At 42.0% G+C, this 25943-nt stretch overlaps 1 protein-coding gene across 3 annotated transcripts in view; it reads right to left on the bottom strand.

Annotated features, from left to right (window-relative positions):
• Positions 1–23714, bottom strand: part of Nek9 (NIMA related kinase 9) — a 38231-nt gene extending 14517 nt beyond the window's left edge. The window contains exons 1-14 of one of the 3 annotated variants that reach the window (XM_027418545.2): positions 23361–23714; positions 20303–20480; positions 18674–18729; positions 18049–18119; positions 16832–16937; positions 14807–14938; positions 12938–13048; positions 10598–10662; positions 7025–7075; positions 6077–6269; positions 3752–3896; positions 2512–2712; positions 2354–2400; positions 1086–1241 (exon numbers count right to left, since the gene is read on the bottom strand). In XM_027418545.2, coding sequence (XP_027274346.1) covers positions 1086–1241; positions 2354–2400; positions 2512–2712; positions 3752–3896; positions 6077–6269; positions 7025–7075; positions 10598–10662; positions 12938–13048; positions 14807–14938; positions 16832–16937; positions 18049–18119; positions 18674–18729; positions 20303–20480; positions 23361–23576 — 1728 coding nt within the window. In that variant the 5' untranslated portion in view covers positions 23577–23714. Of the gene's footprint in view, positions 1–1085; positions 1242–2353; positions 2401–2511; positions 2713–3751; positions 3897–6076; positions 6270–7024; positions 7076–10597; positions 10663–12937; positions 13049–14806; positions 14939–16831; positions 16938–18048; positions 18120–18673; positions 18730–20302; positions 20571–23360 lie in introns of all 3 variants that reach the window. The other 2 variants (XM_027418547.2, XM_027418546.2) reach the window with 2 other exon arrangements.
• Between the last annotated feature and the right edge of the window lie 2229 nt (positions 23715–25943).

Below are 25943 nucleotides of genomic sequence, written 5' to 3'. Positions count from 1 at the left end.
TCACTACACATATTCCTCTGAAAACACACACACACACACACACACACACACCCATGTAGCAGGGCAGTGGTGGCACATGCATTCAATCCCAGCACTCAGGAGGCAGAGACAGGTGAATCTCTGAGTTTGAGGCCAGCCTGGTCTACAGACTGAGTTCCAGGACAATCAGGACTACACAGAGAAAAACTACCACCACCAACAAAGCCAAAAACCAAAAACCCATGAAAACAAAGTTCACAACAAACCCGCATTTTAGCAAACAACAAAATCAAGTGGTAACGACTCTCCAGGCTTTACTCTGAGTGTGTGCTCTCAGGAAATTGGACTTTAGACACTACATACAGGTTAACACACCTTTTCATCAAGTTAGGGAAGGGTAAATTTATTTGATTTTTCTATTTATTTATTTATCATTTATTTATTTTTGCATTTGAAGGTGAGGGGCAGGGAACAGCCTTGATCTTTAGAAACAACAAAAACTCACGACACCAACACAACCTGAAGGTGTAGAATGGTAATTACCCATGATAAGTTTATGTGGGGTCAGTGTTTTGGAAGCAGTAAGTCAGGAATCTACACAGACATAGAAATGCTTCTTTTCCATGGCACAATATTCTTGTCCCTGCCAGGCGGTGGTGACACACACCTTTAATTCCAGCACTTGGGAGGCAGAGGCAGGTGGATCTGTGAGTTCGAGGCCAGCCTGGTCTACTAAGTGAGTCCAGGACAGCTAGAGCTGTTATACAGAGAAACCCTGTCTCGAATAAATAAAACAAATACCCCTGTCGCTGAACAAAGGAAAGAAATACTTTAAGATAAAAACCCCACAAAGACCTGCACGTCTCCTCCCTGAGGTAGCTTCTATCTGACTACTGCCACCATGCTCATTTAGCTTGCCCCTGAACTTCAGTCACATAACATAATCATATATGGGAACTCTTTTATGGCTGGCTTCTTTTGCTAAACATAAAATCTGTGAGATCACTTCATTCTTAAGTCAAATTCCATAGTCACTAACCTATAATAACAAAGAAATCCCAACCCAGAATTCTGTCAATGTGGTTAGAATCTCAAGGGCCACTCACTTCATGGTTGATGATTCCAGACATGCACTGATTCAGCCCCAGTTTGTTGAACTCATTGAGTCCACAAGCCAGCACTTTGCCTGACTGGGTGAGCAGAAAGGTCCCATCACAGCCACACTGAACTGCAACAATGATTAAGGCCTTTGGAACATCCACCTGCAAGGAAAAAAAAAAAAAAATGGGAAAAAAATTCCAAGTACATATTTCATATTAGGAAACAACCCTCTAGTTACATCATTATGCTGCCCAATCGCTTGGAGATCACCCTTCCTAACACGTTGCTTAAGATTTACAACACAGAGGAAAGGGCTGTGGTTGGAATGAATACATGCTCCCTGTCAGTCTGTTTTAGGAATGGGCCCTACTTCTTTGGAGAAGGCTTTTGCAGAGGGGAGACTATGCAGACAAGCTGGAAGAGGGGTAGCTCCAATCCCTAGCTGGATTTATCTTCTGACACTGAGGGCTCCTGGATAGTTTTAGAAGAACCAGGGCAGCCTGGACATCTCAGTCTTCTAGACATTGTACAGAGGCAGCAGCTAGGACTTCCATATCTTTCTATAGCTTATAAGACTGGGTTAGAGAACGAAGGGTGTCAGATGGGGCCATGGATATGTGCTAACCCTTGAGCCTGGTTCTTTTCTCAAGAGGAATGGCTGTTAATCTACAGACAGTCTCTAAGTGCACCATTTAATCCTCAGGATACAAATGGAAATTGGCCACCATAAATGGTAGAGTACTATAGTTAGTGGTAGTTAACCTTCCAGTGTCAGGTAAGCCTGGGCCTTGGGGCATGTAAGAGAGGTGTGACTGTGCTTGTCCCTCAGCTGTCCCTGTTCCTGGGAGCCTCTTACAGTGCCAGCTGTAATCAGATATATCTCCTACCGCACAGCCTCTAAGCAAAGACAGTTTCATCTGGTGTTCAACTCTAGTAATGGAAGGCTGGGTAAGAGATAACATGTCACTTTCCACTATCTTTTTAAGGAGATTTAAAGTCTGTGACACTTTCTGTTTTATGTGCTGATTTTAACTTCATCTCTGAGTAAGAAGTGACTGCAATGTCCATAATAGCTGTATCCACTTTCTCAATTTTCTGTGATTTAGTCAGATGACAAGACGAGATAGTGCTAAATCAGGAACCCTAGATTGCCAGTCTCCTAGACAGGAAAGACTTCAGAAATAAACACTCGGATATGAGGAGTCTGGAGAGAGATGTCCTTTTGGAGTCTGTGTTTTAGATAGGCTATAGGAGAAGCTGTTCCTCAGTTTACCCTCTGCGGTGTATAGTAATCCTCTTCTGAATCCAAACCCAGGCGACCTGAAACATACACACGAGAATGACACATTACACCAAGCGTGTTCTTCCCCGGGAAAAGACTGAAGTCATGGTGAGCACCGGGAAGGAGTGGAAGGAACAGGCTTCACACACCATATTCACCACAGCCCCAAGAATAGACTTCCTTGTTCCGTGTCAGAGCCACCACGTGGTTATCCCCACAGGAGACCTGCTCCACTGGGTTGCTGAGAAAGAAGTTCAGCTGCATGGGTTCTAGCACTTCAGAGCCAGAAACCTTGTCCACCCCCATGCAGCCATAATAATCTGATCCAAAGGCATAGAGCTGACCCTCATCTGCAAAAGAAAAGAAACCCATCACAGAAAGATATTATCATACCCAATCAGAAAGCTGGGCAGAGCTGGAATAACAACTACCTTAGCCAATGGTCTCATACGAGATATGATCACATCAGAAGTCAGGAAGGTAGACTATACAAGCTGTATTACTATTGTAATGAACAATCTAGGATTATCATGCTAAATGATCTTCAAATTTTTCTGGAGTCTTCCCTGTTTTGTAAACAGAAAGAAATACCAAGGATGGGACCAGAGAGGTAGCTCAGCAGTTAAGAATATACACTGTTCTTCCAAATGACCCTAGATTGCTGTCTAGCAACCATGCCAGGCAGCTCACAACTATAACCCTAGATTCAGGGCCGGTGGGGGGATCTGAGACCCTCTTTTGGCCTCCACAATAAAAAGTACAAACCCATACTAAGATATACACATACACATAAAATTAAAAAAATAATATCAAGGACTTAAAAAGTAATGATAAAATCAAAACTATATATAACCTTTGATCCTGATTTTGTGTCATGCAAAATCCAAAGCAGGACACAAACTAGCTTTCTATCTCGTATCTTCTCCATTATCCACCTTCCTTTTTCTCCTCCCCCCCCCCCGGTTTTTTTTACATTTAAATTAGAAACAAGATTGTTTTACATGTCAATCCCGGGTCCCTCTCCCTCCCCTCCTCCCCTGCCCCCCACTAACACCCTACCTATCCCATCCCCTTTCTGCTCCCCAGGGAGGGTGAGGCCTTCTATGGCTGCAGTTCTTTTTCTTGCTCATCACTCTACGTCACAGCAAACTGGGAAGTTTCTTTTGTTTGTCTTAATGTTGGGAACTGAACTTACGGCCTTTCCTATACAAGTGCTCTACTACTGAGCTATTCTCCCCAAGCCTGGGAATGTTGCTATTAATGAGGATATTTGCTTACTGTCTTTTGTTTTTTTGGTTGTCTTTTGCTATAAAATCTCAACTAAAGTGCATAGCATCAGCACAATGTCTCATATTGAATGTACTCAAAATGTTTTTTGTTATGGCTTACCTGTCACACAGACAGTGAAGTCATCCCCGCACGACACTTGGTGGATGGCTTTTCCCTGCAGCTTCTCCACATGCTTTGGCTGTCGATAGGAAGCTTTGTCTCCATGTCCTAGCTGACCATGAAGTTTAGTGCCCCCTTGCATGTTCTGTTAAAAAAGAGGTCTTGTGAAGTTTTAACTTTTCACACTAAAAGCTAATCTTTAATATCACTTCTTCTGAAGAAAAACAATAAGAAAAAAATACTGGAAATTTAAAGACAAAAGTGGGGAAGGGTATTAAGCTTTCAAAAGGCTTTTTTTTTTTTTCTTTTTTTGAGATAGGGACTCACTATATAGCACTGGCTATCCTCAAACTAACTCTCTGTATAGAACAGGCTGGGCAATCTGCCTGCCTCTGCCTCTTGAATGCTGGGATTAAAGGTGCTCACTGATATGCCCTGCCAGGTTAAAGCATTTATTGGTTAATATAAATCCCGACTTACAGGTAAATAAGATTTTAAAACACATCCATATTCATACCCATCAGGCACAGGACAAATTCCAAATTGCCTTTTTTGTAGTGTAAGGTGAATTATATGTTTAACTATAATGGGAGATGATGAAAAAGTTCAATACAGAGTATAATTGGATTGCTTTCTGTTCTAATTTGGATTCTGCTACTGTGATGACTACCATGACTCAAAGCAACTTGGAAGGAAAGAGATTACAATCTACCATTAAGGTAGTTTACAATCTACCATTTAGGAAGCCAGGACAGGAACGCAAGTCAGGAACTGAAGCAGAAGTTACCACGGTTTACTGCTTTCTCTTCATGGCTTGCTTAGTTTGCTTTCTTATAGCACCCAGAACCACCTGCCCAGGGGTGGCACCATCCACATTGAGCTGGACCCTCCCCAGTCAATCATCAATCAAGAAAATGCCCCACAGAATGTCAATTTGATGGAGACAATTCCTCAACTGAGGTTCCCTTTATCCAGGTGCTAGTTTACATCGAGCTGACAAAAACTAACCAGAGCAGTTTCTAAATGAGTATAATAACCTCTTGAAAAGACCTGCACTAGAAGTTTATAGATTTTGGGCAGCTTCCCTAAAACAGAACAGTTAAAAAGACCATAGCTATACCAAAAAGAAAACAAAAATAAGGAAAAAGAGAGAGAATTTGGTTCCATCAAGGAAGGTGCTATGTGGTAATAAGAACAGTCCTCATAGCTTTGCAACAGTTTCACAGAGATAGCAATTCTTTCCATTCACTGACCCAAATATAAACCCCGTAGCAAACAGTGGTCAGGCATTACTTATTACATTTCAGGCTGCTGCCTCAGGCTAATTCTCTAAGGGATAAGGTTTTGGGAAACAACATCCCTCTGTTACAGAGGCCAAATCTCTCATTCTTTTATGATTTCATAATTACCCACTCTCTACTTTCACACAATGGAGATAAAGCACCGGATAAGATAATACAGTCCTTATGCCTATGAAGAAAGCTGAAGCCACTGAAAAACAGACGAGCTCCCTCATGCACCTACACAAGGTACAGCAGTGAAACAGAAAGCCAGCAGCACTTGCTGTTACAGAAGCCAGGTGATAACAGAACCTCTAGGGAGAGGCCATCATGCTAGGGCAGGACAAAAGGTGTTTATTTTATTTTAGCAGTTTACAGGTCATTTGGTAAGACCCATATTAACTGAGTGGCAAGGACAGAAGCTGCACTGTAGGTGAGTGAGGAGAGTGGGAGACCTGGAAAATGCAGAAAACACATTGGTGATGCACACCCGGAACCCCAGCACTTGGGAAGCTGCAAATCCTAGATCAGCTTTGGCTACAGGGTTAAGACCCTGTCTCAAAATAAAAATGCAACAATAAACAACAACAAAACGACAGGGCTGAATTCAGAGGACAACAAAGGGAAATTCTAAGCTATTTTCATTCATAGATGGGGTCTGGGGGGTTTCCTGAAATGGCAGTGTTTCATTTGTTTACAAAGTTATTTCACAGGTACTAGCTGCTCTAACCTCATGATAACAGAACACAAGTACCTGAAATATCCGAAATCATCTAGTTGTCCATGACAGACAGCCCAGTCTTCTGAACCCAAACCCAAGGTTCTCTTACTTTTCTTTTCCTCTCTCATCCACTTCTCTAGAACCATTCATAAGAACCACGATGCCCTAGGAATGGAGCTACATGAGTGAACTACACAGCCCACAGCTGCTCTCACAGGAGCTCATGTTCCATCACTTGTCTCATTCCTGCAGCACAAGGACAGCTAACAGAAGCCTACACAGCCCGGGCCCAGAAGCATCGGGGCTTGTACTCACTCTACTTACCACCCAAGTGTATAGTTCCTTCTCCACAGTGACCACAGCAAAGTGGGTATTCCCCGCGCACACCTGTCGGGCACTACAGCCACTCTTGATGACGTCCAATTTCTGGGGTGTAGATTTTCCACCACCCCAAACATAGACTTCACTGGTTCGTGATGTTACCACAGCAATGGGTGCTTCAGTCACAGTGCTTGACCTGCCAGCAATCCCCAAACATATTTAACGTAACAATGGTTTCAAAGAAGACACAGGGCTTGACTAGCTAGCATGAAGCCCTTGGTTTGATCCCTGGTGAGGGGTTGCATGCTTCTTTCAAAAAAAAGAAAAAAGTCTATTCTCTCAGAAAAACAGCCAATTTTGGCATGAGAAAGTATATTCTTTCAACCCTTTCTCTTAACAGGCTTCATCATGGCTCAACCAGACCAGATTCAGCCAGTCCCTAACAGCTCCACTCCCCACTTTTCAAAATTCATCACGGGAATAACATCCACTTTATTGTAAGGGAAAATTTGGGCTTTCTCTTCAGAAAAGACTGTCTGGAGGCTGCAAAGATGGCTCAGCAGTTGAGAGTGTGTAGTGCTATTTCAAAGGACAGTTCCCAGCAATCATATCAGTGGTTCACAACTGCCTGAAAATCCAGCTCCAGGGGATCCAATGTCCTGTTCTGGCCTTTAAAGATGCCTACATGCTCGTGCACACACACACACACACACACACACACACACACACACACACACACACACCCCGCCCCCCACACCCACACCCACAAATAAATCTTAAAAAATAAAAAAGAAAGAAAAGTAATGCCTATATGACACTTAAGCTGATGCTGGCTCCTAAATTGACATCCCAGGTTGTGGGGATCAAATAATGCCACAGTAGGCTCAAGTAAGCCTTCCATACTGGGACCTGAGGATACATAATGTTCCCACAGAGCCTCCCGAGCATTACCTTGGTCTCCTTGTAGGCGCATTAAGCAGAGTGACTTTTTCTTCCATCTCTCTACCAAAAGGAAAATAAAATTACATGAGTGAAATACCAGGTGCACTGCAACCATGTCCCTTTAATACATTTCATGGACTAAATCTTACAACCATATGCATGCATCCTACAACATGACAATATTTTTAGGAAGACAACTCAACAAACTGAGTTACACAGGCCTGACACTGTATGACTTGTGAAATGTAAGTGGGCAGCATTTGAGGCCTTGGCTTTCTATGTATGAGAAACAGTCCAGACTGGAATAGGGAGCCCTGAGAGCCTCTCCATCTGGTCTGCTCACTGACTCACAGACACAACATTTCCCATCCTGGGCACAAGCCAGCTTTTCTTTCTGAGTTCCCTATTTTTGTAACTGACAATCCTCCTTTCTTCTCTCCTAATCCACTCTAGTCACTTCTGACTCTTCTCTCCCTTTCTTTACCACGCCACTTCATAACAGTCTACTTACACAGCACATTTTAAAATTCTCATTCTCTTTCCCTCTCTCCCTCTCCCTCCCTCCCTCCCTCCCTCCCTCCCTCCCTCTCTCTCTCATCTTCCTATATAGTTCAGACTGGCCTTGAACTTGCAGTCCCCTGCCTTGGCCTTTCATTGTTGTATTCTATTACACTCAACTACTGCACCCTTTCTGCTACCCGTCCTAGCCAATCCAACCTCACTACCTTGGTTCTAGGTGGCTTCACTTCCCATCTGACTCACAGACACAGTGGTGCCTCCTGGCCAGCCTTGCTTAGGAGAATCCAAGTCAGCCCTTATGTCCTAAACTAACCTAACAATGGAGACAGGTTCTACTGTGTAACTTCTTTGGGGACTCATCTCATCACATCTTCTAACTCAAACATCCAATTCTTGTATATTCTCTCTTTTTTTTTAAGACTTATTTTATTTTTACTTGTGTGTGTTGGGGGGGCATATATGCATATGAGTGCAGGTGGTAGCAGAGGCCAGAGGAGTCATATTGCTTGGAGCTGGAGTTACAAGTGGCTGTGAGCTGCCTGAAGCAAGTACTGGAATTGAACTCAGATCCTCTGCAAAAGAGCAAGTGCTTAACCCCTATGCCTTCTCTCCAGCTTGTGCGCTCTCTGTGAACTAAGCTTGGCCTTCAAAAGTCCCGATCCTTCTTCCCTTCCTCACAATCTGTATTGTAGCCAGGCTCACCATTCTGTACAAATCTATGAATTACTACAATATCTCTCAGGCATCAATAACTTTTGAAAGCTCTTCAGAGAACCTGGTCTAGACCACTAATCTAGCCAAATAAAATTTGTGTTTCCAGAGTATTTTACATAACTTTCTATATTTGTGCTTTTCATTCTTATTGTTTTTCTCTTTCTAGAATATGGCATCTTATATTTTACAAAGTACAAAATAAAAAATTTAATTAAAAATTAATTGAAAAAGCCATGACTTTATTGTTGAGAAATAAGCTAGATAAAATTTTAAATATGCTTAATGAATCCCAAATGATAATAATGCCTGAATATGCACAGAACATAAATAGGCACTCACAGGCTGTATTTGGGTATAACACATAATTCTAGATATTGAAAGACAGATTATAAAACAACAAGGCCCAGGAAACACTGGGGAAGAAGGGGTGGAGATGGGGAATAGGGATGAATGCTAAGAATGCTGTCTTCTGGACATGACATGGCTACTGCACTCATGAACTCACTGAGGGCATGGTTATCTGAGCAGATCAAATCAACAGGCTCAGTTAACATCCCACAGGCAATATTAATTAAGATTCCATGGGTCTTTAAAAACAAAGTGAGATGACAGGAAGGTGTGAGGGGAAGTGCTGGGAGCTTCTGGGGATGAGAAAGGAAGAGTTGGGGGTATGCAAGATATATTGCATACGTGCATCAAACTGTACAAGAACAAATAAAAGATACTGTTGTAATTTAAAAAATCATCACGAGAGAGAAAGACGCCATGCTACAGAGCTTGGGGAGAAGGGTTTTTTTGGGGAAAGTGAATGGGTAAAGGGGAGAAGGGAGAGGGGTGAGGGGAGACCCGCCTCTAGGGACAGGAGCAGCAGAATACAAGAGGTGGCTGCAGCTGAGGGTGTATCCTGTCAGAACCCCAAGGACAGGCCGGCACAGATGCCTTAACACTAACAGATAGCAAAAATAGATAAGAGAGATAGATAAGTAGATAAAACAACGGGGGAGAGATTGCTCAGTAGTTAAGAGCACTTACTGCTCTTATAGGAGCCAGGGCTTTGGTCCCTATATCTGTACAGCAGCTCACAACCAACTACAGCTCCAGTCACAGGCCATCTGTTGCCCTGGCATCAGGCATGCATGTGGTGCATACATACATACAAACAAAACACTTACACACACACACACACACACACACACACACACACACACACACACACTCTTAAAAAAAATAATAAGACAACTAGAAACCAGGAAAAATTAATTATGGAACAAAAATTTCAATGTAGCCTAAACTATAGAAGGATTGGAAGAAAATACAGGAAAAGAGCTTCAGAACATGGACTAGACCAAGCAGAGGCAAGAAGAGCAAAAATTAAAACATGGGATACACCAAATTCAAAAGTTTCTGTACAGCAAAGCAAACACCATAGTGAAGAAACAGCCCATGGAGTAGGAGAAAATATTGGCAATCTTCACTCGCTAATTCTCAAATACATGAAGAACCTGAACTATACAATTAAAAGAAAATAACCCTAGCCTTATTTGTTTGTTTGTTTTTTCAAAACAGGGTTTCTCTGTGTAAAAGCCCTCTCTGTTCTGGAACTCACTCTGTAGACCTAGCTGGCCTCGAACTCACGGAGATCTGCCTGCTTCTACCTCCTGAGTGCTGGGATAACCTCATTTTTAAAGTAGTTAATGTGAATAGACACCCTTCAAATATATAAAAAAAAAAAGGCTTATGTATAAGAAATATTCAATATCACCATCACACAAACACACCCAAGAGAGCAAATCAAAACCAGGGGAGATCTTTAGAAGACTTTCATCAAAAAAGGCTAAAAAGTAACAAATAGTGGCAAGAATGTGGAGAGACAGGAACTTATTCACTGCTGGTGGTAACACAAATTAGTATGCTATGGAAAAAATGGTATGGAGGTTCTTCAAAAAAAAAATAAAAAAAACAAAAAAAAAACAAACAAACAAAAAAAACTAAAAATGGGCTGATGGATGTCTATAATCGCAGTGCTTGGGAAGCTGAGGCAGGATGGCACATTTGATTTCATCTTAAGTCAATCTGGATTACAGAGCAAGGTCCTGTCTCCAAACAAAAATTCCCCACTCTAAGTCCCTAAATGCAAATCTTAGGATACTAATGCCTCAACTGTAGAATAAAAAGATAGAACAGACAGCTCTTGGGTCCTATCAAGACAACACCAGAATAATATAAAGAGTTTATAAAATCGAGGAGGTACCCTTAAGCAATGAAAGCAGGGTGTTGGGGAAGGAAACAGTCCCTTTCTGTGTGTACTGTCAACCATTTTTGCATGAAGTGGATTTCTTTGTAGATTACCTCCTGCGTTTCCTGAGAAGGGGGAGATCCAGAAGTTCATCTGCAGTGGGTCTCTGCTCAGGATCCTAAACAGTAAAAAATAGTAGTTTTTGTTTAAAGTGAATGGACAATATGGGATCTAGTGAAGAATTTTATTTTTTGCTCAGAAGGCTGTAAATAAATTAGCTGAAGACCAATATGCATATATGCTTTTATTTTAAAAATTATAATTTCCAAGAATGAGAGGCTCAGAATGCCTGCTGACATACCCTGTCCCCTAAACACAATAGAGAAATGCATCCATGAACTATCAATAATATGATTGCTGAATAAGACCATCATAATGACACCACCAGTTAATATGTCAACAAGGATGGGAAATCCCACATGGTCCCAGCCCTAGATGAAGAGCTACAGGTAGTCAATGCCGCTGAAAAGGAAGAATCAGTCTCTTCCACAAATGAGCTCCCACATAGGTTGTCCAAACTCAAGCGGTCAGCCCTAGACACATGTACATACAAAAAAGGGTGTTGGATCTCCTGGAGCAGGAGTAACACATGGTTGTGAGCTACTGTGTGGGTGCTAGGGATTGAACCTGGGTCCTCTGGAAGAGCACCCAGTGCTCAGAACTGCTGAGCCATCCCTCAAGCCCAATAATGCTATCTTTATATAACCAGGAACAGTGCAGTCATCTTTTTCTTCTAGAACCTGGACTCCATAGGTTATATACACATCTATATGTATATGCACAAATATTTACATGTGTATGCATGTAACAATAATAATTAAAGACGAAATCAAGAATTTGGGACAAGGGACATGGAAGGAGTTAGAGGGGGGAAGGTGGGCAGGAGTGATGTAGCACCCATGTATGAAGTTCTCAAAAAAAAGGGGGAGGGCTGGAGACATGGCTCAGCAGTTAAGAGCACTTGACTGCTCTTCCAGAGGTTCTGAGTTCAATTCCCAGCAACTACACAGTGACTTAAAACCATTTGTAATGGGATCTGATACCCTCTTTTGGTATGCACGAAGACAGAGCACTCATATACATAAAATATATGAATAAATAAATCTTTAAAGCAACAAGAAAACTATAATAAAAATTATAATTTCTTGCCAGGTTTGGTGGAGCACACTTTAATCCCAGTACTTAGGATGCAGAGGAAAGTAAATCTTTGTGATTCAAGGTCAGCCTGGTCTACATAGCAAGCTCCTTGCCAGCCAAGGCTACATAATTAGATTTTGTTTCCAAAAATTATTTTTTTCTTATGTCACATTCCCATGTTTAATGCTTATTGATTCTCTTGCTATGACAAACCCTGCACAGAGTGAGGGTTTGTATGATGTGTCCTCCTCATCTGCAGTTAAGACAGCAACTCTCAAAGCCTAACACGTAAGCATTGCATCACCTTGGGCACTTGTAAAGAGAGATTTCTGGGCTTTATTCAGAGACTGAATTTTGGTCTGAGGTAAGGCCCAGGAATCTTCTTTTTCTTTATAAAACTCTCTGACTGGGTGATTCTGATGCTAGTGGTTTTCTGGCCATGCTGTCAGTAACACTAGAACTCAATACACAATAAAGGAGCTTTAATATAAATATATATATTCTTTATGCTAAGAATTTAAAATTATACCTGATTGTAGATTGTTTTCCTCAAGACAGGGCTGTCCTGAAATTTCCTCTGTGGAGCAGGCTGACCTTGAACCTACAGAGATCCTCCTGTCTCTGCCTCCCCAGTGCTGGGATTAAAGGCATGTGCCACCACCACCCAGCATGACTGTAGTTTTATAAAAATCAAACTAATCTTCCTACTAGGTGTGATGATGTATACTTATAGTTTCAGCACTCAGAAGGCTGAGACTGGAGGATTATAGCAAGCTCAAGGCCAGCCTGAGCTATGTAATCACAAACCTTGTTTAAAAAAACAAAAGCTAGAACTTGACCATAAAAAATGGAACAAAATTTAGATGTTAAAATCACCTTACAATTACATATGTCCAAAACAGAAAAAAGTAAGGGCTGGAGAGACTGATCATTCGTTAAGAGTACTAGCTGTTCTTCCAGAGGACCTGGGTTCAATTCCCAGCACCCACATGACAGCTCACAACTGTTTATATATATATGTAGACAGTTCAGATACAGGGATCAGACAACCTCACACATACATGCAGGCAAAACACCAATGCACATAAAATAAAAATAGATAAATCATTTACAAAATATTAAAAAAAGAAGAGAATAAAGTGAGGCTCTGTCTTCTAAAGCAGACAGATACCATGGATGACTGTGCTTACCCCGTGACAAGTCTGAGGAGGGAGATGTGGTTTTGTGTGCTACAGGAAACAACACATCAAGCGTACCTGGTCGAGGCATGCGTGCACCAACTGGATCAGTTCCAGAGAATACTGACTAGAGTCAACTTCCATGGCCCGGATTCCCTGCACAATCTTCACACACAGGTTGAGTGGGTTCTAGAAGAAAAGGGTAACTGTTCTGTTCCTAGTTATATAGAGAGCATCACTGAGGCTTGAGGGATGGCTCAGCAGTTAAGAGGACTGGATACTCTTCCAAAGAACTCAGGTTCAATCCCCAGCACCCACACGGTGGCTCACAACCATGTGTTTACTCCTATTTCAGAGGATCCAACACTCTCTTCTGACCTCTGCAGACACCAGGCACTTATGGGGTGCACATACATACATACAGGCAAAATACCGATATGAATAAAATAACTAAAAGTGTAAAAAAGGAAAGCAAAAAGACAGCAGCATTATCTCTATTAAGGAGATGCCCAGGGGTATCTGTGACTCTCCAGAGAAGTGGCAACAGTTCTGTATTGGCTGATTCCATCTTAGAGCTATCAGTATGCATCAGAAAGGAGGGAGATGTGTTGCTGCTATCAGATGGGATGAAGTGAACTCTGGCACAGAGATCAGAACCAGGACCTTGTAGTGAACAGTACGTTCCTTAGAGTACATTACAATCTCATCCTCTAGCTGAATCTCAAGAAAATGGGAAACATAAGTGGTGTAGGAGCATAGGGAAGCAGAGACAAAAAGGAGTTCAAGGTCACCCCTGGGTAGAAAGTGAGAGAAGCCAGTGTGTTCTACTTGAGGCCTTGCCCCCCCCACCCCAAGAATCATGATTAAGTATGCTTCTTGGTTTCCTATAATTCCCTTGCTAACTAATTCGCCTCTAGTAAAACATTTACAAAGCATCTTAAGATGAGACAGTAGTTAACAGCTATGTGACAGAGTAACCACCACCTGAGGAACTACCACAAACTAGACAGACATATTACATCCATATTTTTTATCTTTATAATATTTTTAGCATCATTATTTTGTACACAAGAAAAGTGGAGCTCAGAAATATAAAATAACTTGCCCAAAATCACAGATAGTAAAAATTGAAGCATCATACCATCCAAAGTCTGTGTATTCCATAAGCTAGTTCTCTTCTACTCTACTATTTGGGAGACTTAGAGGTATACCAATTGGGATAAGGATGAAACAGGATCACAGAAATTATTTGTCTACATTCTCACACCTGGTTGTAGCAAAGTGACTAACTAGAATCCACTTCAGCTACTCCAGAGTGTGGTGTATGGAGTAGAGCCAACAGTGGCCTCTGGGAGCTTATTAGAAACACAGAACTCAGCCCATCCCACTCCACCTGGTCAACAGAATCTACACTGTAACAAGATGTCCAGGTGATTTCGAATATGTCTGAGAAACAGGTTTTGTTTGTTTGGTTTACACTGGGCTTTAAAGAAGAGAAAAGAAAAAAGATTTAAAGAGATGTGCAGTCCACAGAAACAAAGGCAATCTTTATTTAGAGAGCATGTGATGTTTCAAAATACTTTGATAGGTGTTATACATAATATGCCTTAGCTTGAAAATGAAACAAAACTGATGTAGCTAAAGTATAAGAAATGAAATCGTTTTTTCCAAACTGTAGCATCACACAGGTGACTCTAGAGACTGTATTAAAATTACAGTCAAAAAATTCAAGTTCAGCGCTCCAACTGCTTGCTTATGGTCATTTCAACAGAGGAATTCAAGTTGGAGATAAACCTGGTGAGTGGCATTTTAATAACATCCTATAACCTGGAATCTAACTCCAGGTGATTTCTATTCAGGAAATCAGAAATTCAGGGATAAATGAAGTTGATTCACTTCAACATGCATCACATTGCAAAGACATTATGGGGCAATACACCAACTCACCGTAGCATCAAATGTTCTTTTTAGAGTAAGTAGTTCGAAAATGACGCAGCCAACTGCCCAGATATCAGACTTGAAATTGTACTTTACTCCTTGGCAGAGCTCTGGAGACATGTAATATGGAGTGCCCACAAGCTAAACAAACAAACAAATACAGAATTAACTTCTCTATCAGGTAACTACATAAACATTTCAGAGTTAAATTAAGAGTCACAGGAATTAGTGATAACAACCACAAATCATCCATTAGCAGGTTGCAAACAGGGTTTCATGAGATGATACCAGCTCAAGGAGAAATAGTGGTACTGGGGACTCAGCTCAGTGGGGAGAGGAGGAGCCCAGCACAGCAGGAGAAACAGTGTTCACAGCAACTTTCCTAAGCCACTTACCAAAGGGCAAATTTTGGTAAGATAACTTGGAAGACTAAAGCTCAGTGGTTTATACAGGCTTTACATATTCAAGGTCTACTCCAAACTTCAAACAGGTAAGACACTGTGATGGCTAGTCTTGCTTGACAAGTTGACCACATCTGGAATCAACTAAAACCCAAGCAGTGGGGCACACCTGTGAGGGATTTTTCTTGATTTGAACATTTGACATGGAAACACCCATCTGAGATCTGAAGGTGGGCATAGTGACATACATCTGTAATCCTATCACTGAGGCAGAAGGATCTCTAGATCAAGACTACACAGGAGTCACTACCTCAAAAAAGAACACAAAGGTCTGAAAATAAAAATGTTGTGTATATTAACTACACTACTTCCAAGATCACAGACATTTTTAATTAGCAAATCAAAAATTTCAAAATGCCATGTAAATGGCATTTATATATTTTGTATCATTTCTTTATTATATTTAACTAGCTAAACATAAGAGCCAAATCTTGGTTTTATCAGATTGAGCTTGATGAGAAAAAAAGTCCATAAGAAAAGAACATCTTCTTTAGAAGTTCAATTTAGCCAGTTGGTGGTGGTGCACGCCTTTAAGCCCAGCACTGGGGAGAGGAGACAGAGGCAAGTGAATCTCTGTGAGTTTGAGGCCAGCCTGCTTTATAGAGCTTTATAGAGCAAGTTCCAGGACAGTCAGGGCTACAGAGAAATCCTGCCTCAAAAAAACCAAGAAGTTCAATTGGCCACTATCATACAGATATCCCTGAAACAGAGACTCTCAACCCTGTATGTCTAAATTGTTTCCAGGAATGTCTTGACATTATCAGAAAACATCAGAACAAAATTAATTCTATTAGCTTTTTTTTTTTTTTTAAGATTTATTTATTTATTATGTATACAGTGTTTTGCCTGCATGTATGCCTGCAGGACAGAAGAGGGCACCAGGTCTCATTACAGATGGTTGTGAGCCACCATGTGAGTACTGGGCTTTGAACTCAGGACCTCTGGAAGAACTGCCAGTGCTCTTAGCCATTGAGCCATCTCTCCAACCCCCAATTCTCTTAACTTATATTTCCAAGTTCTTTTAGGGGCAGAGCACTATAAAACCAAAAGAGCAATACTTGGGTTTTAAAGCTAAAAGGATAAGATCACTGTCCTAAAGGCCAGCTTAGGTCTGCTTTTTAACTAATGATCAAATATTAGGTAGGATGGCTCAGATGCTAATGGCACTTGCTGCTAAGTCTGACATCTGAGTTTGATCCTCAGAATCCACAGGACATAAGGAGTGAAGCGACTCCCTCCAGTTTTCCTATAACCTCCATACGCACACATGCATGTAGGCACATATGCATGTGTACTCACACAAAATAAACAAAATGTAACAAAAAAAACATATTAAGGGGGCTATAGAGATGGCTCTGTGGTTAAGAGTACTTGCAGCTTCCAAGACCCACATTAGGTGGCTCACAACTACCTATAACTCCAATACCCTCTTCTGATCTCTGTGGGCATGCTCATGTGTAAACTCATGTGCATGTGAGCTTGCGAGCGAGTGTGTGTTCGAGCACACACACACACACACACACACACATTTTTAAAAACTTCAAAAAAAGTTAAAGATAAAGGCTATACTCACTGTCTCAGCCATGGAATACTCAGAATTAAGTTTCTTTGCGAGGCCATAGTCTCCAAGCTTTATCAGGTTTGCCTTGGTCAGAAAAATATTTAATGTCTTTATATCTCTGAAAAAGAAGGTGTAATATGTTAAATCCCTGTAACAATGACCTAACCTCCCTTCTTCCCTTTATCACCACTTGGTTTCTGTCATGCTACTGAAGAAGGGGCTTGGGAAATAAAGGTAGAGAATTATCTTCACAGCAAAGGAACATCTCAGGTCAGTGATGACACTGGGAGAAGAGTCAGATGACGAAACAGTGCTCCAGACACCCATATCCCTATGGCTCACACTGCCTTCTCATCTACCAGTTAGGCCTTGGATTATATACCTTAATAGACAGATGGTGTCAAAGTTTCAAATAATCTGTTAAGGCACAAAAGACTGCATGCCTCAGAAACCACATACTAGGCTGTGTCAGTCATCTACATAAAGCTGATGGCCAGTCTACCAAAGATCATATAACACAATCTGATCAGATAACACAGTCTCTGTCTGGCTCACAATCTGGCTTCTTTTATTGCAAAATCTGAGTAAACGAAACAATATGGTTCTTTACTTTTAAAAAGGAAGTAACAACTATGCAATGCAGGCATTTGGTAGCTTTATAGTAATATAGTCTAACTAAATGAACTAACTACCAAAGAAACTGGTATATTTTAACCAATTACTAGCAATGGGCACTCGCTTAGGAAGGACATAACAATGTTCTTAGAATGGCTTTCTTCTGTTGTAAGAATGAATGGTAACCTTTTCTCCCCAAATTTTTATCAAGTGAAGACTTGGCAAAATCATATGAAATGAAATAGCTTTTATTTAAATCAAAATAAAGTTACAGTAGTAACAACAATTGCCAACTACTCTTCCTCAGAGAAAACATTCACTGTGAATTCCCTTTCCAGCATTTTCTAGGCTTTAGAGATAAACCAATGAACTCAACTCTAAGGTACAGCTAAAGAAATGACTAAGAACTTAGTGGCTTAGCAGCTGAGGAGATTCTTCTCAGATCACAAACCTGGTCTAACCCTCAGAGAGAAGACAACGGCCTTCTTTACTCTCTCCTTCCCCTAACTGTCACTGGAGAAACCTTAACAAGAGTGTGACAATGGGAGGTCCTCAGGGTAGGCACTAGATTCGTAGTGAAGACTCCAATCCACAAGTTCCTTTTCAGTCATTACCTATGGAGGATGCCAGCTCTATGGATACAGCTCACGGCTGAAACAATCTGAAAAAGGTACCACACCACCATCTGCAGATTCAAAATAAGTCACATTTGGGTTAGAAACAGAAACTCCATTTAAACACACACACACACACACACACACACACACACACACACACACACACACACACACCAAAAGAAGGTGCAACCAGAGGTTACAACCCAACATGTCTTGACAGCCCTTGCTGGTAGGTTGAGTGGGCAAAGAAAAGTAGTAAGGGTGAAAAGAAAACGCAGGTCATCTAAAATAGGTCCAAGGTCATAACATACAGTATGGTAAAGCAGGCTTGTGGAAAGAACCCCAGGAAGAATGCAAAGGTACAGAAAACTGGGCATACCAGTATGCAGTAATAGAACCAGGAAAGAAAGCCCATAGTGAATCATGGTGTGGAGGTAAAACGTTAGGAAGCAGCTATAGACAGCTTCCTGGTTAGAGGTTCCTTCCTCATGAATATCACTCAGAGCCTGGGAGGAGTCTGAACAAAAGGAAAAAAACACTCTTCATTGTTGAAAGAGTAAATGCAGAACCAGAATGCAAGAATTAAACATAATTCTAGCTTCCTTCCACATGTATGAATTACCTCTTCCTCGAACAACTTGTCCTTCTGACGAAGGATTTTGTCATACAGGTTCCCTCCTGCAATTAAACAAGAAACAGGTTGAGTGGCTCAATGCAGAAAAAAGTTTGGATCCTGAATTGCTAGAGGTTTTAAGAGGTGACATCAGGAAATGAAGGGTCTCGCTTCCTTTCCAAAGGAAACTATTTCTTCCCTCCTGGTTTTTCATATAGGTACAAAATTCTTCCCATCTGTGTCAGAAATATTTGTCAAACGTCTCCTCCCCTAGCACAAGAGGCTTAATACAAAAATGGGAGCTATCCGCTTTGGAACACCCGAGTAAAGATCACCCATGTACCTGGAGAAAAACATTCAGTCAGAACATCTTCTTTCTTAGACTCCCTAGACGGGATCTGCAACATTTCTGTAGGCATGTTGCCTGCATGACTATTAGGACCTGCAGATTACTCCTCTGATGCACGGATTTAAAAATACAGTGTTTATCAACAACTTCTGCTTTGCAATGAAAAGGTTCCTAAAATTTAGGGCCTACCCATAAATCATTTTAAGTTGTTCTTCCTTTTAAGTTATTATTTCTTCCTGTGGAATAAGTGTAAATTTCATCTTATTTCCTACACACAGCTACAGTTTATGATTAAATTTTTACAATTTTCCTCCCCTGCAATTCAGTAATGCACACTGAAAAAAAAAAAAAGCATTTGTTCTAGTTCCTCTTAGCCACAAAGGAAGTGAATTATGTAAGGCTTATGCTATTCAGCTGGTATTTTTCTTTTTTAAAAAGACTTATTTATTTATTTATTATGTATACATTGCTCAGTCTGCATGTATGCTTGCAGGCCCGAAGAGGGCACCAGATCTCATAATGGATAGTTGTGAGTTATCATGTGGTTGCTGGGAATTGAACTCAGAACCTCTGGAAGAGCAACCAGTGATCTTAACCTCTGAGCCATCTCTCCAGCCCCGGTATTTTGTTTCTTAAACTAGGCAAAGTTGCTATCTATAAGAAAATTAATCCAAGAAATCAGAAACCAGAAAAATAAGGCCATATCATATTATCATTCTCATTCACTTATGATTTTTAGACCATTTATCAGTAAGGTAGCATTAATTGAAGTTAATGTAAATAAATGTCCCCATAAGATTTCATTAAATATTACATTGTTTGGTACTATGTTATATTACATCTAAAATGTTGAACTAATGTCGTTCTATGGGGAAAAAACCCTACAAAATACAACTGAAAAAAATCATTTGAAGAGCCAGGAGTGGTGGCTCAGAATCACAGCCTGAGCAGGTATCAGTTTCAGGCCAGTCTGGGTTATATGCTGAGTTCTCCACAAGCCTGAGATACAGCAAGACTCACAAAACCAAACAACAACAACAACAAACCAGAAAGAACTTCCCTCAACAGAACTCAGTAATTTAAAGATGGCCAGAACTATATCTACAAGAAAGTGACAATGGAAGGAAACTCCCTTCCCATACTCTGAACATCATCTTAAAACTCCCCAAGACCTCAACTATTTCTCTTTAACTCCAGAAATCCATTTAACGTTTTATCACTGTACATCTTTTCTTATAGTTTTCTTCCTCACAGTAATATGTGAATGTCTCCACTGAATTCCACCTTACCATTACAATACTCCAGCTCAATCAGCAGGGTGGTATTGTCCATGAAGTGATTGTAGTAGGCAATAATGTTGTCATGCTGCAACAGCGCCAGAATGACAATCTCATTCAAGGCATCACGACGTTCCTTTTCAGAAAGTCGGGTCAAATCAACTTCCTTCCACACCACCAGTGAGTCATCCTACAACACAGTAGCAGGAGCATTGTGTTTTCTTCTTGCCTGGCAGTACACGGATCCATACCCAACCTGTGAGCCTAGAAAGAAAACCTCCTAGAGAGGCAAAGAATGACTCTTTACTTTTTCCTTTTAATACACTTTAAAGACTCTGCACACAATTATTATAATTTACTGAAGAACTAAGGGAAATAAAGCATTAAGGTATAATTTTATGACTTAGAGAGATGTTGTGTTTAAGAGGGTGAATTGCTTTTGCAGAGGAACATTGTTTGATTACCAGCATCTACCATGGGCGGCTCACGAATACTTGTAACTCTAGCTCTTGGGAGGACCTATGTGGGGTCCAATGCCCCTGACCACTGAGGGGACCTGCACTTCCTTGCATATACCCATGTACAGACAGTGAATTAAAAATAAAAGTAAATCTTAAAAAAAAAAAAGTTATTCTGAGGGTTGGTAAGATGGCTCAGTGAGTAAAGGTGCTTACTATCAAACCTGATGACTTGAATTCAAGCCCCAGAGCCTGTGTGGTGGAGGAACTGACTCCCACAAGTTGTCCTTAGACTCCTCCACACACATGCCAAAATAAGTAAATGTAGAAAAAAATATTAAAACATTACTTTGGCCGGGCGGTGGTAGCACACACCTTTAATCCCAGTACTGGGGAGGCAGAGGCAGGCAGATCTCTGTGAGTTTGAGACCAGCCTGGTCTATGAGAGCTTGTTCCAGGATAGCCTCCAAAGCCACAGAGAAACCCTGTCTCAAAAAAAAAAATCAAAACCAAAACCAGAACCAAAATACATTACTCTGTTGCTACCCTTAACTTGCACAGTATCAGTTAAAGATAGAAGTATTAGATGAGACCAGACGGCAAGGATTCTCCTGAGGGATGCTGTTCATCCCTAGTCATAATGGGTTTGTGGCAGAATTTGGGGAAGAGCAGGATACAACAGCTTCTACAGTCAACAACAGATCTTTGTGAAATCCAAGTATTAAGTCTGCCTGATTTCTTAAATTTAAACTTCGTGATCTTCACTTATTTGTTCAGGATCAGAACTATCTATCTATATCTATATATATATATCTATATCTATCTATCTATCTATATATATATATATATATATATATATCCTCACAAACTGCAATCACTTCCATGCAAACTGACCTAACCTAACTCCATTTTGGGATACTTATAGTTCTTTATAGATACTGCTTGCTAACCAATCAGCACCCTCACCTCTGTTAACATTCCTGTAGAATACCTCTGCAAGGCCCCTAAAACTTTCCTTTGGAAAACTTTGGCCCTTTCACCGTGCACGTAAATACAGTATTCAACACCTGTACACTGAGAGTGCTCCATTCTTTTCCCCCTGACTCACACCCATACCTGAAACTGTTTAATAACACGGCTGACTGATCTCACTGAACTATAGCCTAGAGGGAAAGGGCTGCTTCTAATAAGCTTTGCAAATTCAGATGGAATGAATAGTGGGGTGATACAGATAATGCCATGCGGTTCTGAGGAGTGCGATAAAAATGAACTCAAAGCTAGTTAGTATTCAAGTTCAACATGATGAAAAAGGAAAGAGATGGGAAACTGGAGCTATCACCCGAGGTTCATTCCAAACCTTGGAAAGCCATTAAAGACACTCACTGGCTTAGGTGTGAGGAAAAAACAGTGATGCTCATTTTGAGCACAAATAAGAATACAGCTGATTACAGATGACATTAATTCAAACACTGTTTATTAATTAACACTATTTCTTTGCAACCACTTTTCTTCCCCCTTTTAGCCTTAGACATGTATGCCGGGGGCTGCAGGTGTGGCTCAGTGGTAGCTGTCTCATCCCCAGCACACACACACACAAAATGCTGGCTGGGAGCAGATACTAGAATTGCAGGTGGATGAACCACCTTGTGCAACTTCACCAGTTTCATTAAATCTTTACCCTAAAGCTAGAGCTTTAAGGCTGTAGTGATTAAAGCCAATTTATGGTTAGTTTTTGGGAGCAGAATCACCACTACAGGGTTTTAAATCATTACATATTCTTAATGTGGGAGTCAGTGATCCAGGGGTCTCTCCCAAAGAGTGTGAACTGATGTAAGAAAGATGACTTGGCTTTCCCGTGTTCTCAAGGAAAGGGATCCTTGTTCCCCCAATAGTTAAGAACTAACTGCACCAATAAAGTATTTGTCTTATACCAACACTGAAGGATAAATAAGCAAGGAGAAAAAAAAAAACAAACAAATAAGACACGATGATCTTCCTGGTGATCTAGAAAATCCTCCAGCTGGGTGATTATTTATGAACTTAAAAATAATGTCACTACTAGCAGCAGAGTTGGTGTCAGCGTGGGTATTCAGAAGCATGTACCAACTCCCCATCCCGACCTTGACCAGCTACACGAAAGGAAGTAAGCTTTGGCAACAGCTGTTCACAGTGTGCAAAGCACCTTTGTTTGGGTCTCAAAATAACCTTAAAAAAAAAAAGGCAAAAGTAATACTTTTTAAGAGTAATTATTGCTAGGTCCAATTACAAATGGGAAAACGGAAATTTGAAAGACTGCACAGTGACTTCGCTCAGTTCTCCCGGTGAAATAAAAGTGACAGTGACAGAGGTGATCAAACCAATTTTCTAGTGCAGGTGAACCGAAAGCGCGGTGGAACCCCGAGACATAAACCCAGTGGACGCCTCAACACAGAGGACTCAACACAGGGGCGAGCGGGGCCGGGCGGGGAGCGGGGAGCGGGGATCGGGCGGGCGGGGAGCGGGAGGCGGGTGCGGGAGCGGAGCGGAGGCGGGAGCGGGGAGCGGGGAGCGGGCGGGAGGGGGGCGGGGGCGGGCGCCGGGGCCCGCAGCGGGCCGGGGCCGAGGGCCGCTACCTCGGTGCGGCGGTACAGCGTGGCCTCCCCGAAGGCGCCGCGGCCCAGGACGCGGATGGGGATGTAGTGCAGCTCCTCCTGCTCCACCGCGCCGCCGGCTCGCGGCCCCGGGCTGGCGCTGGGCCCCGGGCCCGAGTCCCCGCCACCCCCGGACTCGCTTCCAAAGTCCGAGTTGATGGAATCGCAGTGTCGCTCGTATTCGCCCAGCACCGACATGGCGGAAGCCAGCGTATCGGCGGCGGACAGCGCCGGCCGCGCAGCGCCTCACTTCGCCTCACAAGCCCGCCAGCGGCTCCGGCGGCCCCGCTGCCCGGTGAGCTTCCATGGTGGCTCCTGCCCCCTGACCCGGAAACAGTTCTCGGTGTTTCCGGCTCGCTGAGTTTTTCCTCCGCCTTCGCGTGCCCGCTGGGTGCCGACGAGTCCCGCAAACCTCGGGGGACCCCGGGCTTGCTATCTTGTCATCTGTGGGACTCGTGGGAGCCGAGGGGCTTCCACACCGTGTCCCCTGGGCCTGCAGGCCGCTTCCCTGCATCCCCTCCCGGCTCTCCACTCTCGGCTTGGGGCTGTGACGGACTTGTTGGCCGGGACTCTTGTTTGCAGAGATGCTGCAAAGCAAGCTCAAACACTTGGCTTCTGACATCCCGGCCAGCAGGTCCAGCTCTTCTTCACAACTCGTAAAATATGTTTTGTTTTTTAAGTTTTTCGAGTCAAGGTTGTCTCTGGGACTCTGTAGACCAGGCTGGCCTCTAACTCGGAGATCCGCCTGCCTGTGCTTCCTAAATGCTGGCACTAAAGAAGCGCACCACCGCCGCCCAGCACAACTCCTAAAATATCTTCCCTCTGCTTACTCTATTCTTTCTTCCCTTCTCATCTTCCAAGTTCAACGTAATCGGGTGTGTTTTTGCAGATCCCGGACAGTCCGATCTAACGAAGCATTCCTGAAGCATCAGGGCCAGTTATTCACGGTATTCCAGAACGGAGGCTGGATGCTCCCTACCCACAAGACCCCAAGGGAACTGCAATGTAGTCAATACAGTTTCATTATTATGTTACCTTAAGCAACTTCATAACTACTATAAACTTAACATTTTTTTCCCTCTATAAAGTTGTAGTCCTATTACCTACTTCACACGGTTGCCTGAGAGGGCACTGTGCTAAAGGTTTTTATTTGTTTTCATAGTACCATGGAACAAGGTGTATGTGTCATGATACAGCTAGCTAAGGAGCTTGAGTCAAACCCAGCAATCAAATCCAGGAAAGGGCAGGATGTGACCAGGCTAAGAGGTTATGGAGCTGGAGCCCACTGTGCATGTTGGGTAGAAGTAGAAAGTACAGCTTTGTGTGTTGCACTGTTTGGTGTTTCCTGTGGATGGTGGAAAAATTATTGGAGACTTTAAAGCTAAGGACTATATGATGAGGGCTCTATGACCCAAGTGTTTGTGTGTGCCTTTGTGTGTGCGTGTGTGCGAGCGCGCAAGCGCACAGCCTTAGCTGTCCCGGAACTAGCTCTGTAGACCAGGCTGGCCTCGAACTCACAGAGATCCACTTGTTTCTGCCTCCTGAGTGCTGGGATTAAAGGTGTGTACCATCACTGCCTGGCCCCCAAGTGGGGTTTTTTTGGTTGTTTTTAATATCATTGTGTGTGTATATATACATGATGGGGGTGGTGCTTCCATGGCATATAGAGGACAACTTTGTGGAGTCTTTCCTTACACATATGCATGGGTTCTGGAGATCAAATCCAAATTGCCAGATTTGCATGGCAAGCTCCTTTACCCACAGAGCCATCTTACAGGCTCTCAATTTGACAATCTTCTGATTGGAAATCCGTTTCTGCTTTCTTCCTGCACACAGTGACTAAACATTCTTTTGCTCAAATGTTGACTTTCATTCCAAGAAATTAAGTCTTGCTGAAGCCTAAGAATTCATTTTCCGGGTCCCTTTGTAGTGAAGAACTATCTAGCTTTAACTTGGCTGCCTAAAACTGTGAATGGCTTTAGTTATAAAGCCTATACAGATTGCAAGTTTAATTAACTGAAGGTCCTTTTGCATCTTAAGACTGTACAGAAATGCTCAATTCATTATATTGGATTTGAACTGAAACTAATTTTAATTTTTTGAGACAAAGCTTCCATGCTGTAGCCCAAGCTGGCCTGGAACTATGTAGCACAGTCTAGCCTCAAATTCACTGTATGCTTCCAGCTTCAGCCTCACAAGCACAGGGATTACAGGTATCAGTCACATGCCAGCCTAAAACTAATTATCTGTGAATATTCATAAATGTTCAACATTTATCTTAAAGATCTTTGGTCAAGATAGACCATTTATAATTTTTTTTGGTTGGTTTTTGTTTTGTTTTTCAAGACAGGGTTTCTCTGTGCATCAGGCTGTCCTGGAACTCTCTGTGCACCAGGCTGGCCTCACACCTGCCCACTACTACCCAGCTATAAAAATTTAAATTATATATGCAGCTCAGATATGGGACATCACCAAACAATAATTTATAAAGCATGTATTAACTATAACAAATATGCAGTGATTTTATTGAAACAAGTTCATTTGTAAGTTTTTAAAAAGATTTTT

Source organism: Cricetulus griseus, chromosome 5 (genome assembly GCF_003668045.3).
Source record: "Cricetulus griseus strain 17A/GY chromosome 5, alternate assembly CriGri-PICRH-1.0, whole genome shotgun sequence".
In the NCBI taxonomy this organism is placed as follows: domain Eukaryota; kingdom Metazoa; phylum Chordata; class Mammalia; order Rodentia; family Cricetidae; genus Cricetulus; species Cricetulus griseus.
The sequence above is the reverse complement of the archived record's forward strand: the minus strand, read 5'-3'. Positions and strand labels throughout refer to the sequence as shown.